The sequence below is a fragment of the Pseudophryne corroboree genome, chromosome 5, assembly GCF_028390025.1.
Source record: "Pseudophryne corroboree isolate aPseCor3 chromosome 5, aPseCor3.hap2, whole genome shotgun sequence".
In the NCBI taxonomy this organism is placed as follows: Eukaryota; Metazoa; Chordata; class Amphibia; order Anura; family Myobatrachidae; genus Pseudophryne; species Pseudophryne corroboree.
In genome coordinates this window covers 187,607,741-187,627,561 of record NC_086448.1, presented here as the reverse complement: position 1 = coordinate 187,627,561, position 19,821 = coordinate 187,607,741, and the positions used below count along the sequence as shown (strand labels likewise).

Here is a 19,821-nt window from a genome sequence, read left to right as displayed (position 1 = left end):
ACATGTGCCATCACTGAGTGTTTGGAAGAAGAACACTGACCATTTTCATCCACAGCTAAAACACTTGCTCCTTTCCCCAGAAGTTCCTGGACGACAACCGTTAATCCGTTTCGTGCAGCTACATGTAGAGGTCTGCAAAAGAAGAACACTTCTTTACTGTCCATAAATAATTCTCATTTTATGAGTGACACCGGCATCCCGATGAAGTTTGTTTATACCCCCCCTTCACGGCGTCTAAAAGTAACCCTCCTCTCCCACCCCAATCATACCCGGTCATGCCTAAATCTAACCCCCCCGTCCCCGCAGCCTAACCCTCCCTTCCCCAGAGCCTAATGCTAAGCATCCTCGGGGGTGCCTAACCCTAAGCGTCCCCGGGAGTGCCTTACCCTAACCCCCACTTCCCCCCAGACTAACCATAACTTACCCACAGCCTAACCCTAACCCCCAACCAACCCTCCATATTTTAAAGTGTAGATTTCTCAGCCTTGCAATAACACTGAGAGTGACAGGAAATAGTGTGTGGAAAGCTCACGGAAATTTATGGTATGGTTCTTGATATTAGAGAAAATAATGACTTACCAAGTAATACAGATAAAATAATCTCTATATTTAGAATTAAAACTTATCTTAGTGATAGCCCAACTCTACATAAAGGTGGCTGATGTTATTTGCATCCCACAAGTATCTCCAGACGCAACCATAAGGTTCTGCTGGATCACTGCGGCACAATCACTCACCTATCTGCATTGGCATTAATGTGCCGTATAATAATTACTCATGGTGCTCCAGACTAAATAGTTTCATATTTCCATGCAATATCAACAAAGCACTTACGTTTGTAAAGCAGAATTTGTTGCATTGATGAGGTTTCGGTCTGTAATTTGCTCTAGTATTAACAAGGCACTGGTTTCATGACCCTAGTGAAAAAAATAAAAATAAACAATTCAGTATAGTTTTAAACGAGTACTAAACTGTAAATATCTACCATTTATGAAACAAATGCAATAGATACTGTAAGGATATTAGTCACACTGGTTCAATTTTTTTTGTTCAAAAGGCCGCTGAATTTATTTAAGAAAAAGGTAAATTTTTGGAAAAAGAACAGCAGGGTGCTACCACAGGCATATCTACTCATATACCCTTCAATGGTGTTATACAGTTTAGCCACAGCATGTTCCCTATTGCACAGACTTAACTTCACTTTGTTAGGAGACATTTCATAATGTAAGGGGAAACACTAATTTATATTACGAAATATGCATGACATATAGTACTAAATTAACTAGACAATGGGTGTAATGAATGATATATAAAATATAGGGGTATATGCAATTGCGGTCGAATTCCCGAAATTGTCGAATTTCGGGAATTTTTCGCCAAAAAATAAAAAATTCGACAATGCAATTCAGTACTTTCCGACAAAAAAACGGACTTTCAAAATTCGACTTTTTGAAATTCGACTTTTGACAAATTCGACTTTTTTGCAATGATACACATGCTGCAATTCGACCAAAGTCTATTCAATGGAAGTTTGGAAATTCGACAACAGTGCTTTTAGACAGTAAATTCGTCATTTTCAATCCGCCACACTTTGGAGGGTGAAACTAATAAAAAAAAATTAAAACATGTTTTTTTTTTTTTCTTGGTACAGGTTGAGTCTCCCTTATCCAAAATGCTTGGGACCAGAGGTATTTTGGATATGGGATTTTTCCGTATTTCGGAATAATTGCATACCATAATGAGATATCATGGTGATGGGACCTAAATCTAAGCACAGAATGCATTTATGTTACATATACACCTTATACACACAGCCTGAAGGTCATTTTAGCCAATATTTTTTATAACTTTGTGCATTAAACAAAGTGTGTCTACATTCACACAATTCATTTATGTTTCATATACACCTTATACACACAGCCTGAAGGTCATTTAATACAATATTTTTAATAACTGTGTATTAAACAAAGTTTGTGTACATTGAGCCATCAAAAAACAAAGGTTTCACTATCTCACTCTCACTCAAAAAACTCCGTATTTCGGAATATTCCGTATTTCGGAATATTTGGATATGGGATACTCAACCTGTAATATCATATCTATTTATATTAGAAGGGATTAGGTACTTGGTTTGTCTTTTTTGGAGGCACAAGTATTATTTATATATTTTTAAAAATAATATATATATTTTTTTGTGTGGATGGAATGGTAAAATCCCTGAAAAAAATGGCGTGGGGTCCCCCCTCCAAAGCATAACCAGCCTCGGGCTCTTCGAGCTGGTTCTAAAAATGCGGGGGAAAAATTTACAGGGGTTCCCCCGTATTTTTAAAACCAGCGCCTGATGCTGGTGCAAAAAATACTACTCTTTTTGTCCCCCGTATTTTTTGCACCAGCATCAGGTGCAGAGCCCGGTGCTGGTTTTAAAAATACGGGGGATCCCCTGTCAATTTTTACCCCGCATTTTTAGAACCAGGACCATCTAGAAAAGAGCCCGAGGCTGGTTATGCTTTGGAGGGGGGACCCCACGCCATTTTTTTCCGGGTTTTTCCCGTTTTTTTTTAATTTGCGGCAAAAACCGGCAAATCGGCCGTTTTTCGACCGCGGGACTGTCGAATCCGTTTTTTATGGAATATGGTGAATTCCGGCAGCCACCTGCCGGAATTCACCTGTCGAATTGTGTCTAATTAAAAAACGGCGATAATTTGCCGCGATTCGCCGTGAATTGCATATACCCCATAGACTTCAGAGGAACTTACCTTACTACATGCCAAATGCAGGGCAGTATTTTTACTGTTGTCTTGCAATGTTAGATCAGCTTTAGCGCTGCTAACCAACACCTCTGAAAGACAAAAGAAAAAAAAAAAAAAAATATATATATATATATATTTATATATATAAATAAAATACATTTTCATTTTAACACATTCAAAATAACAAATCAGCCTACATCTGTGTGCGCTGAACAGCAATGTTTTCTACGTTTTTTTTCACAGAAATTCTATCAACCAACAGCTTTCGGGATGCAACTTTGGTTCCAGTTTAATCATTTGCAATTAAGCCCTGAAGCAACATTTTGTAACTACTGAAACACTCAAACCAAACTCTAAAACCTGTAGCAGTGGCAGATAATAAATGCTGTGCAGAACGAACACACAACAAAGGACTCAAAACAAAATATATAGTGTAAAGGTGTGTACACACGGTGAGATTTTTTCTTACAATTTTGACTATATAGTCAAAATCATAAGAAAAGTTAGTGCAGATCGCAAGGTGAAAGTCACCTTGTGATTCCGATGCGCGGTCTGTATCGCAAGCCTAGTTAGACTGTGCAAGCAAGTCAATTTTGACTATCTCGTAGAAAAGATAGTCAAAACTGACACTTAGCCAAAAACGGACAAAGCCAGTATCGCAAGCACAGTCATTATATGCTTGCAATACCGACCTAGTCCCTATCGCACAGTGAGAAATGGGGTTAGCCCGAATCTCACTGCCTGTATGCATCTTTACTGCATGACTAAAACAAGTTGTAGCAATGTAGCCAAAAATAATAGCAGGACTTGTGTATTTCTTCGTAAAGTCTTGTTAAGTATGATCTCCATCTACATCATACAAACAAGTACAATCAGAAGGAAGTACTTTGAAAAAGCCCCTAGGTTAAGAGCGAAAAATGTCGGAGGTTATACACACTGACCTATAGACTGTCTCTACTTGTGATATAGGAACAGAGCTCTATTTTTGTATACCCGGAGCCTTTTATTGCAAAGCCATAACACCTGCGGAGGAGTGCCTGGAGCCACTAGCGCTTGTACAGCCCCAGACACCCAGGATCGCAATACTGCAGTTGATAGTAGTGGGAACAGATGAACTAACTGGGTGGCCACCTGACATTCTAGGGGGGAAACAGCATTACAGCCAGAGTCTCTGGTAATATTACAGAGTTCCAGATCTGTACCTGCAGTGCATTTTGGGACTTCTACAACGGGACTATGAATTCCTTCCATTAGTCGAGACAGACATTTTACATATTTATTCTTATAGATTCTTATTAGCATGTTATTATAATACAGGTTGAGTATCCCTTATCCAAAACGCTTGGGACCAGTGGTATTTTGGATATCGGATTTTTCCGTATTTTGGAATAATTGCATACCATAATGAGATATCATGGTGATGGGACCTAAATCTAAGCACAGAATACATTTATGTTTCATAGACACCTTATACACACAGCCTGAAGGTAATTTTAGCCAATATTTTTTATAACTTTGTGCATTAAACAAAGTGTGTCTACATTCACACAATTCATTTATGTTTCATATACACCTTATACACACAGCCTAAAGGTCATTTAATACAATATTTTTAATAACTTTGTGTATTAAACAAAGTTTGTGTACATTGAGCCATCAAAAAACAAAGGTTTCACTATCTCACTCTCACTCAGAAAAGTCCGTATTTCGGAATATTCCGTATTTCGGAATATTTGGATATGGGATACTCAACCTGTATTGTAGTGGACAATTTAATTTATGACATACCACTTTATGAAACTGCATTTCATTTTTTTTTTTTTTATATACGCTTGTAATCCATAATAGAAGGTAATAAATGGACATATATTTTTTTTATACATGTGTGTCTGACTGCTTTACCAGTGGGACATTTATTGTTCAATTAGTTACTTAATTTTATTATAATTATTTTTGTTCTATTTTCACGGCAGTTCCTTTTGCGTTTTTTTTTAAATATTGCATAGGTGTAAAATAAATGATACCACTGTAGAGAATAAAGAGATTTTTTTTTTTTTTAGTCACAGATATGAGTCTGTAGAACTCACACACATGCAACTTGTACTTGTATCACATTACCCTCATACACTACAGCAAAGCTTCCTTTCCAGTTGAAGCAGGGTTGTAGACAGGGGCGGATTGGGATCGAACACCAGCCCGGGAGATTTATGGAAGCAGCCCTAATGGGGGTGGGGTATGTAGATGGGGAGGGGCCTGTCAAGAGGGCGGGGTCACTCCTCAGAGGTCCTGATTTTGAGATAGACACAGTTGGGGCCTCCTTTGCTTTTACGACTTTATGCATATGCTGCTACAATGCCCTTCCCTGATGCACATCTGTACGTCTGAATATACAAGGACTGATATGCCCACTTTCAGTGTCTACTGACACCGCTGTCATGCCTTTAATCTACTTCTGATTTTAATGATTTTTCATTCTAAAACCCCCTTTTTTTTAACCTCATATGTTTCAAAGTACAGGGAAGGGGAGCAAACACTACATACAGAACAGTACAGGGAGGGGGAGCACACACTACATACAGCACAGTACAGGGAGGGGGAGCACACACTACATACAGCACAGTACAGGGAGGGGGAGCACACACTACATACAGCACAGTACAGGGAGGGAGCACACACTACATACAGCACAGTACAGGGAGGGAGCACACACTACATACAGTACAGTACAGGGAGGGAGCACACACTACATACAGCACAGTACAGGGAGGGAGCACACACTACATACAGCACAGTACAGGGAGAGAGCACACACTACATACAGCACAGTACAGGGAGGGGGAGCACACACTACATACAGCACAGTACAGGGAGGGAGCACACACTACATACAGCACAGTACAGGGAGGGGGAGCACACACTACATACAGCACAGTACAGGGAGGGAGCACAAACTACATACAGCACAGTACAGGGAGAGAGCACACACTACATACAGCACAGTACAGGGAGGGAGCACAAACTACATACAGCACGGTACAGGGAGGGAGCACACACTACATACAGCACAGTACAGGGAGGGAGCACACACTACATACAGCACAGTACAGGGAGGGAGCACACACTACATACAGCACAGTACAGGGAGGGAGCACACACTACATACAGAACAGTACAGGGAGGGGGAGCACACACTACATACAGCACAGTACAGGGAGGGGGAGCACACACTACATACAGCACAGTACAGGGAGGGGGAGCACACACTACATACAGCACAGTACAGGGAGGGAGCACACACTACATACAGCACAGTACAGGGAGGGAGCACACACTACATACAGTACAGTACAGGGAGGGAGCACACACTACATACAGCACAGTACAGGGAGGGAGCACACACTACATACAGCACAGTACAGGGAGAGAGCACACACTACATACAGCACAGTACAGGGAGGGGGAGCACACACTACATACAGCACAGTACAGGGAGGGAGCACACACTACATACAGCACAGTACAGGGAGGGGGAGCACACACTACATACAGCACAGTACAGGGAGGGAGCACAAACTACATACAGCACAGGGAGAGAGCACACACTACATACAGCACAGTACAGGGAGGGAGCACAAACTACATACAGCACGGTACAGGGAGGGAGCACACACTACATACAGCACAGTACAGGGAGGGAGCACACACTACATACAGCACAGTACAGGGAGGGAGCACACACTACATACAGCACAGTACAGGGAGGGAGCACACACTACATACAGAACAGTACAGGGAGGGGGAGCACATACTACATACAGTACAGTACAGGGAGGGGGAGCACACACTACATACAGAACAGTACAGAGAGGGAGCACACACTACATACAGCACAGTACAGGGAGGGGGAGCACATACTACATACAGTACAGTACAGGGAGGGAGCACACACACTACATACAGCACAGTACAGGGAGGGAGTACACACTACATACAGCACAGTACAGGGAGGGAGCACAAACTACATACAGCACAGTACAGGGAGGGAGCACAAACTACATACAGCACAGTACAGGGAGAGAGCACACACTACATACAGCACAGTACAGGGAGGGAGCACAAACTACATACAGTACAGGGAGGGAGCACAAACTACATACAGCACAGTACAGGGAGGGAGCACACACTACATACAGTACAGGGAGGGAGCACAAACTACATACAGTACGGGGAGGGGGAGCACACATTACATACAGCACAGTACAGGGAGGGGGAGCACACACTACATACAGCACAGTACAGGGAGGGAGCACACACTACATACAGCACAGTACAGGGAGAGAGCACACACTACATACAGCACAGTACAGTACAGGGAGGGAGCACAAACTACATACAGTACAGGGAGGGAGCACAAACTACATACAGCACAGTACAGGGAGGGAGCACACACTACATACAGTACAGTACAGGGAGGGAGCACAGACTACATCCAGCACAGTACAGGGAGGGAGCACACACTACATACAGTACAGTACAGGGAGGCGGAGCACACACTACATACAGCACAGTACAGGGACGGGGAGCACACACTACATACAGCACAGTACAGGGAGGGAGCACAAACTACATACAGCACAGTACAGGGAGGGAGCACACACTACATACAGCACAGTACAGGGAGGGAGCACACACTACATACAGCACAGTACAGGGAGGGAGCACACACTACATACAGCACAGTACAGGGAGGGAGGGAGCACAAACTACATACAGCACAGTACAGGGAGGGAAGGAGCACACACTACAAACAGCATAGTACAGGGAGGGGGAGCACACACTACATACAGCATAGTACAGGGAGGGGGAGCACACACTACATCCAGCACAGTACAGGGAGGGAGCACACACTACATACAGCACAGTACAGGGAGGGAGCACACATTACATACAGCACAGTACAGGGAGAGAGCACACACTACATACAGCACAGTACAGGGAGGGGGAGCACACACTACATACAGCACAGTACAGGGAGGGGGAGCACACACTACATACAGCACAGTACAGGGAGGGGGAGCACACACTACATACAGCACAGTACAGGGAGAGAGCACACACTACATACAGCACAGTACAGGGAGGGAGCACAAACTACATACAGCACAGTACAGGGAGGGAGCACACATTACATACAGCACAGGGAGAGAGCACACACTACATACAGTACAGGGAGGGAGCACAAACTACATACAGCACAGTACAGGGAGGGAGCACAAACTACATACAGCACAGTACAGGGAGGGGGAGCACACACTACATACAGTACAGTACAGGGAGGCGGAGCACACACTACATACAGCACAGTACAGGGACGGGGAGCACACACTACATACAGCACAGTACAGGGAGGGAGCACAAACTACATACAGCACAGTACAGGGAGGGAGCACACACTACATACAGCACAGTACAGGGAGGGAGCACACACTACATACAGCACAGTACAGGGAGGGAGCACAAACTACATACAGCACAGTACAGGGAGGGAGCACAAACTACATACAGCACAGTACAGGGAGAGAGCACACACTACATACAGCATAGTACAGGGAGGGGGAGCACACACACTACATCCAGCACAGTACAGGGAGGGAGCACACACTACATACAGCACAGTACAGGGAGGGAGCACACACTACATACAGCACAGTACAGGGAGGGAGCACACATTACATACAGCACAGTACAGGGAGAGAGCACACACTACATACAGTACAGGGAGGGAGCACAAACTACATACAGCACAGTACAGGGAGGGAGCACAAACTACATACAGCACAGTACAGGGAGGGGGAGCACACACTACATACAGTACAGTACAGGGAGGCGGAGCACACACTACATACAGCACAGTACAGGGAGGGGGAGCACACACTACATACAGCACAGTACAGGGAGGGGGAGCACACTACATACAGTACAGGGAGGGGGGAGCACACACTACATACAGCACAGTACAGGGAGGGGGAGCACACACTACATACAGCACAGTACAGGGAGAGAGCACACACTACATACAGCACAGTACAGGGAGGGAGCACAAACTACATACAGCACAGTACAGGGAGGGAGCACACATTACATACAGCACAGTACAGGGAGGGAGCACACACTACATACAGTACAGGGAGGGAGCACAAACTACATACAGCACAGTACAGGGAGGGAGCACAAACTACATACAGCACAGTACAGGGAGGGGGAGCACAAACTACATACAGCACAGTACAGGGAGGGGGAGCACACACTACATACAGCACAGTACAGGGAGGGAGCACACACTACATACAGTACAGGGAGGGAGCACACACTACATACAGCACAGTACAGGGAGGGAGCACAAACTACATACAGCACAGTACAGGGAGGGGGAGCACACACTACATACAGCACAGTACAGGGAGGGAGCACACACTACATACAGTACAGGGAGGGAGCACACACTACATACAGCACAGTACAGGGAGGGAGCACACACTACATACAGCACAGTACAGGGAGGGAGCACACACTACATACAGCACAGTACAGGGAGGGAGCACACACTACATACAGCACAGTACAGGGAGGGAGCACACACTACATACAGCACAGTACAGGGAGGGAGCACACATTACATACAGCACAGTACAGGGAGGGAGCACAAACTACATACAGCACAGTACAGGGAGGAAGCACAAACTACATACAGCACAGTACAGGGAGGGAGCACACACTACATACAGCACAGTACAGGGAGGGAGCACAAACTACATACAGCACAGTACAGGGAGGAAGCACAAACTACATACAGCACAGTACAGGGAGGGAGCACACACTACATCCAGCACAGTACAGGGAGGGAGCACACACTACATACAGCACAGTACAGGGAGGGAGCACACATTACATACAGCACAGTACAGGGAGAGAGCACACACTACATACAGCACAGTACAGGGAGGGGGAGCACACACTACATACAGCACAGTACAGGGAGGGGGAGCACACTACATACAGTACAGGGAGGGGGGAGCACACACTACATACAGCACAGTACAGGGAGGGGGAGCACACACTACATACAGCACAGTACAGGGAGAGAGCACACACTACATACAGCACAGTACAGGGAGGGAGCACAAACTACATACAGCACAGTACAGGGAGGGAGCACACATTACATACAGCACAGTACAGGGAGGGAGCACACACTACATACAGTACAGGGAGGGAGCACAAACTACATACAGCACAGTACAGGGAGGGAGCACAAACTACATACAGCACAGTACAGGGAGGGGGAGCACACACTACATACAGCACAGTACAGGGAGGGAGGACACACTACATACAGTACAGGGAGGGAGCACACACTACATACAGCACAGTACAGGGAGGGAGCACAAACTACATACAGCACAGTACAGGGAGGGGGAGCACACACTACATACAGCACAGTACAGGGAGGGAGCACACACTACATACAGTACAGGGAGGGAGCACACACTACATACAGCACAGTACAGGGAGGGAGCACACACTACATACAGCACAGTACAGGGAGGGAGCACACACTACATACAGCACAGTACAGGGAGGGAGCACACACTACATACAGCACAGTACAGGGAGGGAGCACACACTACATACAGCACAGTACAGGGAGGGAGCACACATTACATACAGCACAGTACAGGGAGGGAGCACAAACTACATACAGCACAGTACAGGGAGGAAGCACAAACTACATACAGCACAGTACAGGGAGGGAGCACACACTACATACAGCACAGTACAGGGAGGGAGCACACACTACATACAGCACAGTACAGGGAGGGAGCACACACTACATACAGCACAGTACAGGGAGGGAGCACACATTACATACAGCACAGTACAGGGAGGGAGCACACATTACATACAGCACAGTACAGGGAGGGAGCACACATTACATACAGCACAGTACAGGGAGGGGGAGCACACACTACAACAGCACAGTACAGGGAGGGGGAGCACACACTACATACAGCACAGTACAGGGAGGGAGCACACACTACATACAGCACAGTACAGGGAGGGAGCACACATTACATACAGCACAGTACAGGGAGGGGGAGCACACACTACATACAGCACAGTACAGGGAAGGGGAGCACACACTACATACAGCACAGTACAGGGAAGGGGAGCACACACTACATACAGCACAGTACAGGGAGGGGGAGCACACACTACATACAGCACAGTACAGGGAGGGAGCACACATTACATACAGTACAGGGAGGGGGAGCACACACTACATACAGTACAGGGAGGGGGAGCACACACTACATACAGCACAGTACAGGGAGGGGGAGCACACACTACATACAGCACAGTACAGGGAGTGAGCACACATTACATACAGCACAGTACAGGGAGGGGGAGCACACACTACATACAGCACAGTACAGGGAGGAAGCACACACTACATACAGCACAGTACAGGGAGGGGGAGCACACACTACATACAGCACAGTACAGGGAGGGAGCACACACAAGTAGTGAAACACATCATACACAGAGGACCAGCGCAGCGGAATCTGTTCCAGTGGCCAATCCGCCCCTGATCACATACATAGCCACTACATTATTACATGAATAGCACCACATTTCACAAATAGCACCACATTACACGTATAACGCCGTATTACATGTTAGCACCGCACTACAGGTATAGCACTGCATTACATAAATAGCACCACATTACACGTATAGCACCGCATTACACAAATAACACCACGTTACATACATAGCCAACACATTACATACCTAGCCACTGCATTACATAAATAGGCCCATTATCATGGACAGACATTGGGCAGCTACAGGGCTGAAGGACTTTGCATTACAGCTTGTGCCAGGGCTGGCAGTGAGTGCTGCCTGATCAGCTGACATCCTGAGAACATGGTACGTCTTGCTCCTGTCCAGTACCCAAACCATACACTGTGACCGGGGACACCCTATCCTTTACACTATCATGATAATGCAAATAATGTAATTAAAAATAACCTCTCTGCCGAGTCCCCTTCAGTGCTCAGTCGCCGCACTGGACAGTTCAGTGAGAGTGCGGGAGCTAGGGTGGCTGCGGGTGTAGTGAACCTGGCTCCGACCATCGCTTTGCTGCTGCTCCCGGGCCGGGCTCGTTGAAGAGACCTTTGGCCGGGGCCAGAGAGAGGATGCTGCTGGGCTGGTTAACTTTTTCCAGGTCCCCCGTTGGTAGAACAGCTTCACCACTTTTCACGGCTAGCTGCACCTGGAAATGCCCGCAAACCTAACTTACGGATTGCGTTCCAATGAACCGCAAGTACTGGAAGCAGTGTGAGCCAGCCCAGCCGGAGTGTGAATCGGCCTGGCTGAGGGGGATATGGGACCGGCCCATCGGAATCTGTCATGATGTTCTGGTGGGCCAATCCGCCCCTGGTTGTAGAACATGTAGCCTGTATGGAGTATAGGCACTGACCTAGAGGCAAAATATCCAGCAGCATCAGCTGACTATATAAACTGCACGTGCAGAAACCATTCTGTACATGTCATTCTAGGTTGGTACAGTGTTGTAGCTATGTTCATACATGCTGGTAATGTGCTTCTAATTGGTTTTAAATTTAACTTACATTGATACTGCCAACCACTGGCATTGCAATTTCTGACACATGACCTAATTCAATAAGGATTGCAAATGCAAAGCTGCTCGCAGCAGCTATGCAATTGCAGTCTTTAGCAATGCAAATGCAGGATGCCTCGGTCTGTCAATTAGGCAGAGGTGTTTGCATTCCTGTGCCGAGAACGCAGAACGGTTCCTGCAACCATCGGGGAGATGCAGCAAGGATTGCATATGTGATCCTTACTGAATCACCCCCAGAGTTAGATTACCACTGACACTATTCAAACTGGCTGTGTTGTTTCGCCATACTGAACATTAATCTCGTAGATTTGATTTGTTTTTTATGTCAGCACACAACACGCTGCAATGAGCATACATTGCAGACATAACTTACACCTCCATTATCTGCCCAAAGACATTATTCCGTGTAATTTACAGTACAAACAATTCCTCTTTAGAAATGAAATGTGTTTTCTGCATACAGAGCATGCTCTCACATGCTAGCACACAGTAAATTGTTATAAACCCCATCAGTGGCTCCATACAGCTGTTTTCGTTAATTTCCTAACAACCCTACTATATTGGGAATACTATTAAAATTAATTGTATGCAACAATAGGATTTTAATTACCTGCCGGTAAATCCTTTTCTCGTAGTCCGTAGAGGATGCCGGGGTCCACAATAGTATCATGGGGTATCGACGAGTCCACTAGGAGCCACTGGCACTTTAAGAGTTTGAGAGTGTGGCCTGGCTCCTCCCTCTATGCCCCCCCCTACCAGACTCAGTATAGGGACTGTGCCCAAGGAGACGGACAACTTCGAGAGAAGGATTTTACACAGATAGTGGCGAGATTCACAGCAGCTCACACATACAAGGCAAACCAAGCAGACTAGCTTGAAAAATCAGCAACGGCTGAACAAGATAGCTTAACCAAGTAACAAGACAGTACTTAGCCAAGAACAAAGCAGTACTGAGCCAAAAAAATCACTGCAGGATAACGAAGCGCTGGGCGGGCACCCAGCATCCTCTATGGACTACGAGAAAAGGATTTACCGGTAGGTAATTAAAATCCTATTTTTTCTTACATCCTAGAGGATGCTGGGGTCCACATTAGTACCATGGGGATGTACCAAAGCTCCCAGAACCGGAAGGAGAGCGTGGAGGCTCCTGCAGAACCGATTGACCAAACTTAAGGTCTTCAGAGGCCAAAGTATCGAACCTGTAGAACTTAGCAAACGTGTTTGACCCAGACCAAGCAGCTGCTCGGCAAAGCTGTAAAGTTGAAACACCCCGGGCAGCCGCCCAGGAAGAACCCACCTTACGAGAAGAGTGGGCCTTAACAGATTTTGGACACGGCAGTCCTGCCGTAGAATATGCATGCTGGATAGTGAACCTTATCTAGCGAGAGAGTGTCTGCTTAGAAGCAGGACACCCAAGATTCTTGGGATCATACAGGACAAACAGAGAGGCCAATTTTCTGTGACGAGCAGTCCTCTTCACATAGATATTTAGAGCCCTCACAACATCCAAGGACTGATGGAATTGAGGAGTCAGTAACAACTGGCACCACAGTAGGTTGGTTGATATGCAAAGTAGACACAACCTTCGGAAGGAACTGCTGACGTGTCCGAAGCTCAGCTCTAACTTCATGGAAGATCAAATAGGGGCTTTTACAAGATAAAGCCCCCAATTCTGACACACGTCTAGCAGAATCTAAGGCCAACAAAGTGACCGCCTTCCACGTGAGAAACTTGACTTCAACCTCCTAAAGAGGCTCGAACCAATCCAATTGGAGGAACTGTAACACTACGTTAAGATCCCAAAGGCGGCACAAAGGGAGGCTGGATTTGCAGAACCCCAGGGAGGGAAGCCAGCAGTTTGTGGAAAAAAAAATGGATAAGGCCGAAATCTGGACCTTTATGGATCCCAACCTCAGGCCCATATCCACACCTGCTTGCAGGAAGAGAAGAAAATGTCCTAGATGAAACTCCAACGTAGGAAACGTCTTGGATTCACATACTTTTTCCAAATGCGATGGTAATGTTTAGACGTTACTCCTTTCCTTGCCTGTATCAGGGTAGGAATGACTTTGTTCGGAATGCCCTTCCGAGCTAATATCTGGCGTTCAACCTCCATGCCGTCAAACGTAGCCTCGGTAAGTCTTGATAAGCGAACGGCCCCTGTTGCAGAAGGTGCTCCCGAAGAGGAAGAGACCTTGGATATTCCAACAGTAGATCCAGAAGATCTGTGTACCAAGCCCTTCTTGGCCAGTCCGGGGGAATAAGGATTGCCTGAACTCTTTTTCTCGTTATGAGCTTTAGAACCCTTGGGATGAGTGGAAGTGGAGGAAACACGTACACGGACTGGAACACCCACGGTGTTACCAGGGCGTCCACCGCCACGGCTTGCGGGTCTCTCGACCTGGAACAATACCTCCGAAGCTTCTTGCTGAGGCGGGAGGCCATCATGTCAATTTGAGTAACTCCCCAAAAATTTGTCACCACCGTAAACACCTCCAGATGAAGACCCCACTTTCCTGGATGGAGATCGGGTCTGCTGAGGAAGTCCGCTTCCTAGTTGTCTACTCCCGGAATGAAGATTGCCGACAGCGCCACCGCGTGCTTTTCTGCCCAGAGGATGATCCTTGTTACCTCTGACATTGCAGCTCTGCTCTTCGTTCCGCCCTGTCGGTTTATGTAAGCCACTGTCGCTACATTGTCCGACTGCACTTGAATGGCCCGGTTTCTCAGAAGATGGGCCGCTTGGAGAAGACTGTTGTAGACTGCTCTTAGTTCCAGAATGTTTATCGGTAGGCCGGCTTTCAGACTTGACCACCTTCCTTGGAAGGTTTCCCTTTGAGTGGCTGCGCCCCAGCCCCGGAGACTTGCATCCGTGGTTAGAAGGATCCAGTCCTGAATCCCGAACCTGCGGCCCTCCAGAAGGTGAGGTAATTGAAGCCACCAGAGGAGTGAAATCCTGGCCTTTGGCAACAGACGTATTCTCTGGTGCATGTGTAGATGAGATCCCGACAACTTGTCCAGGAAATCCAGTTGGAAGGGTCGAGCATGAAACCTTTCCATACTGTAGAGCATCGTAAGAGGCCACCCTCTTCCCCAGAAGGCGAATGCACTGATGAACCGATACCCGGGCGGGCTTCAGGACATCCCAGACTATTGATTGTAACACCAACGCTTTCTCTTCCGGAAGAAACACCCTCTGCACTTTCGTGTCGAGGATCATTCCCAGAAAAGACCACCTCCTGGTCGGCTCCCAATGTGATTTTGGAAGATTCAGGATCCAACCGTGTTCCCTGAGCAGATGAGCCGTGAGAACAATGAACTGCAACAACCTCTCCTTGGACGATGCCTTTATCAGCAGATCATCCAGATATGGCATTATGTTCACCCCCTGTCTGCAGAGGAGAACCATCATCTCTGCCAACACCTTGGTGAACACTCTCAATGCTGTGGAGAGGCCGAATGGTAGTGCCTGGAATTGATAGTGACTGTCTAACAGTGCAAAACAGAGATAAGCCTGTGAGGCGGCCAAATCGGAATGTGGAGGTACGCATCCTTCATATCCAGGGATACCAGAAACTCTCCCTCCTCCAGACATGAAATCACTGCTCTGAGAGACTCCATTTTGAACTTGAACACCCTCAGATAAGGGTTCAACTATTTCAAGTTCAAAATTGGTCTGACCGAACCATCCGGTTTTGGTACCATGAAAAGGTTTGAATAATAACCCTTGTTTTGCATATGAGGTGGAACTGGGACAATGACCTGTGACATTTCCAATTTTAGGATGGCTTCCTGTAGGATAGCCCTGTCTGTCAGCAAAGCTGGCAAGCCTGATTTGAAGAATTGGTGAGGCGGGAGTTCTTGAAACTCCAGTCCATACCCCTGGGACACAATATGCTGTACCCAGGGATCCAGGCCGGATGACATCCAGACGTGCATGAAATGTCTGAGTCTCCCACCCCCCAGCCCATCATCCAGGCTTTGAGGTCCATCGTCATGCTGAGGATTTTGAGGGACCAGAAGTAGGTCTCTGGTCCTGGGAGCCTGCGGGTGCAGGCTTTTTGGATTTTGCCCGACCACCTCTAAAGAAAGTGGTAGAAGGCTTGGGCTTTTTTGTTTTAGCGGTCTGAAAGGACTGCGGCATAGCTGAAGAAAATAGGATTTTGGTACTTACCAGGTAAATCCTTTTCTTTGAATCCATAGGGGGCACTGGAGTACTCTTGGGATATGGACGGGCGTAGCCGAACAAAGGCACTGAATATTCAAATTTAGGACCCTCCCCCCCCTCCATATCCCCAAGTACCTCAGTGTACTTTGCCAGTGTTTTTTACTGAGCGAACAGGATATAGAGAGGTTGACAATGGAGAATCCCTATAACATAACGGACAACCACAAAGTTGACTCGTAACCTTATTGTCAACTAAAAAGTTGACAGCTTAACCGATAGAACTTATAATTTGAACCAACCGGTGAAAATGTGTTACCATAAGCTCCTTTGAGCTTAATACCATCCAAGTTAAATTTGTTCACTAAGCTCCCTTGAGCTTAAAACAACCCAGGTAAAACTGCTCTGGGTGGGCGTCCAGTGCCCCCTATGGATTCAAAGAAAAGGATTTACCTGGTAAGTACCAAAATCCTATTTTCTTTATCATCCACTAGGGGTCACTGGAGTACTCTTGGGACGTACCAAAGCTTCCCTCGTGGGCGGGAGAGCTGTTTGATACTTGTAACAGTAGGCAGCCAAAGCTAAATGCTGATGGCGCCACCATTTATAACGTGTAAACGTGCACAAACGTGGTGCACTGAAGGCTATGTAGCCGCGTCGTAGACTCTCCACGACCCGCTGGGTCTGACATTCCCACAGAACCTGTGGAATGAACTATTACTGACGTAGGCGATTGTAACTTAGCCTTAAAGTAAGCCTGACTTGTAGTCATTATTATTCAACTGGATAATGTCTGCTGAGAAACTGGCTAACCCCAGTTTACAGTATCATATATAACAACAACGTATTCATATCACGTACTGTAGACGTTCGGTACATATATAAACGCGTAACGCGTGTACCACATTCAGAATTTTAGAATGTGCTGTCCACACAGGAACCACTATTGGTATATTGATGTGAAGAATACGAAAGCGGATTTCGTCCGAAGATCTGCTTTGTCATGAGAAAACTCAAATACGGTGGCTTGGAATACCAGGCACCCAAATATGAAAACAAACCCCTTGTCGAAGCACCATTGCCGAAGGCAAGGCTAGAAGAAAAATGTTTTCCAAAGTGAGAAACTTAATCCCCATTTGTTGAAAGGGTTCCAAAATATGAAACTGTAAGAAAATCTAAACCCAACCTCAAATCGCCTGGCGCTGTAGGTGGGATAAATAGAGTCTGAACTTTGGTGACACCTTGTAGAAAGATGTTGACAGACGCAAATAGAGGCAAACGCTTTGAAAATAAGTTTACCACACAGATACCTGCCCTCTTAGTGCAGATGAACGCAGTTTGCCATCCCATCCTGTTTAACAGAATACGGGTACTTGAAGTATGATGTTGGAAACTTCCGAGGTTTACACCCTATGTAAGCACACGAAATTTTTTTTTTTTTTTTTTTTAGTCATGAGCTGCCTTAAGCGGCTTAGTATTTCGTGACATGGTTGGTATAACCGATACTGTAATGCTCTATTTTTTTAAGAGGGCGGTCTGAACCCTCACCCCGTCAACCGCAGCTGCGGTACATAGATAATAGGTACATAGGTAACTATGGGTAAAAGAACGTTCCCTGATGTAACAGGTTGGACGTATTATGAGCGGGCCAAGATCGTGTGCAAGTATTCCTTGAAAATTCGAGAAGCAAACTTCTCTGAAACCCATGAGATACCACCAGTATGACTGTGACGAACTGTCTTCTGATCCGTTTTGGCAACGAAGAAAGAAGCGGACAATGGTGGAGCCAGATACACGATGCTGAATGACCCCATGAATGTGATGTACACATACTGAGCTTTTGTAATTGTGGCGAGATGCCCTCATGTATACCTGAGGGTAACCCCCTTCTGTGGACTCACATATGAAACACCTCTGGATTTAATGTCCAGTTTTTAAGATCCAAACCCTGACGGTTGAGATCGCCTGTCTAACAGATGTCCACTCACGGATTGATGTCTTGACATTTTCACATAATAGCGTTCTGAGCCATTGAAGATTTGAGTTACCTACCGCCTTGCCATGCGGCTTATTGGTTCTCACTGGTTGTTGAGTATGCAACTGCCTTTGCTTTGTTTGACTGCTTAAGGGCAGCGTGAGCCAGGCATGAAAAAAAAAACAAAATTACATGAAACTCACGGTTGTTCCTCTCCACAGAAATCTTTAGTAAAAAACGAAAGATTTATTTGTTATGAAGAGAAACCAGAGTCTATCCCTGGTCAGACTGAAAGCGAATCATTTATTGCATTGTAAAATGCACAGAGATGTAGGACATTTATCTATTGCATTGTAAAATGCACAGAGTTCTAGTACCTTTATCGACAGGAATCTGTCGTGTTTTAGAACCTTTGCGTTGATTTTAACTACAAATCCTGACTCTCTGTGACTGTCGTCCAGAGTATACGCACCCTTGTCCCTCTGTGGGAAACGCGATTGAAGGGTGGTGCACTAAATTGAAAACACATCTTTATTCTTAATAATTGAATACACCAATGTACCGCTAGTGTGCGTGTACTTTTGTTCTTGTTGGTGTAGTAGGTAAAAGTCTTTGATTTACCGTATTTATAATCTTACCTAGGAATTGACATCGTTTAGACAGACTTAGATGTGATTGTTTTCGAACTTAATCTGCTACCGCAGTATAACTTAGTAGCGCAAGATAGAGGAACTTTGTTGATACATAGTTCTTATGTGAGATGAGCTATTATTCCAACATCACTTTGGTAAATACCGGAAGCGATAAGCAACGGTATAAATGAAATGGTTAATGGTTGTGGCGATTTTCAAACGCTAGAACCTATGATGAAGAAACCGGACTGGGTAAATACGCATTGTGAAGATCAAATGCAATTATACAATTTTGTGGCTGCAATAAGCAAAAACTAACTGCAGAAAATCCATTTTCTAACTGTAGTAAATGACTTGCTGATTGATATTGCAACGGAGCTGTTTGATTTTGCTCAAACAGAGGGGAATAAGTAACTTTGACTCTGTTGGCGTACTATTGCCTGGTTTATAAACCAGCAAAGACTAAATGACAACCTGCCAAACCGTTCGCCAGAAGCAGTTTTGTACTCTAAGCTGTAAATAGCTGAGACATATATGAGTTGAAGTCATGAAACCTCGCAAATGTAACATGAAAAGACGCACTTCCACAATTG

The 19,821-nt window shown here is 45.8% G+C and overlaps 1 protein-coding gene and 1 non-coding gene across 3 annotated transcripts in view; both read right to left on the bottom strand.

Annotated features, from left to right (window-relative positions):
- The window catches only part of ANKRD28 (ankyrin repeat domain 28), a 497,286-nt gene that overhangs the window by 8,554 nt on the left and 468,911 nt on the right, over positions 1–19,821 (bottom strand). For both annotated transcript variants that reach the window (XM_063921942.1, XM_063921941.1), the window contains exons 25-27: positions 2,757–2,839; positions 835–917; positions 41–132 (exon numbers count right to left, since the gene is read on the bottom strand). In XM_063921942.1, the coding sequence (XP_063778012.1) occupies positions 41–132; positions 835–917; positions 2,757–2,839 (258 nt within the window). The remainder of the gene's footprint in view (positions 1–40; positions 133–834; positions 918–2,756; positions 2,840–19,821) is intronic.
- On the bottom strand, positions 18,757–18,871 carry LOC134931296 (U5 spliceosomal RNA). The gene has a single exon (XR_010179079.1). It is a non-coding gene; the product is annotated as a U5 spliceosomal RNA (small nuclear RNA).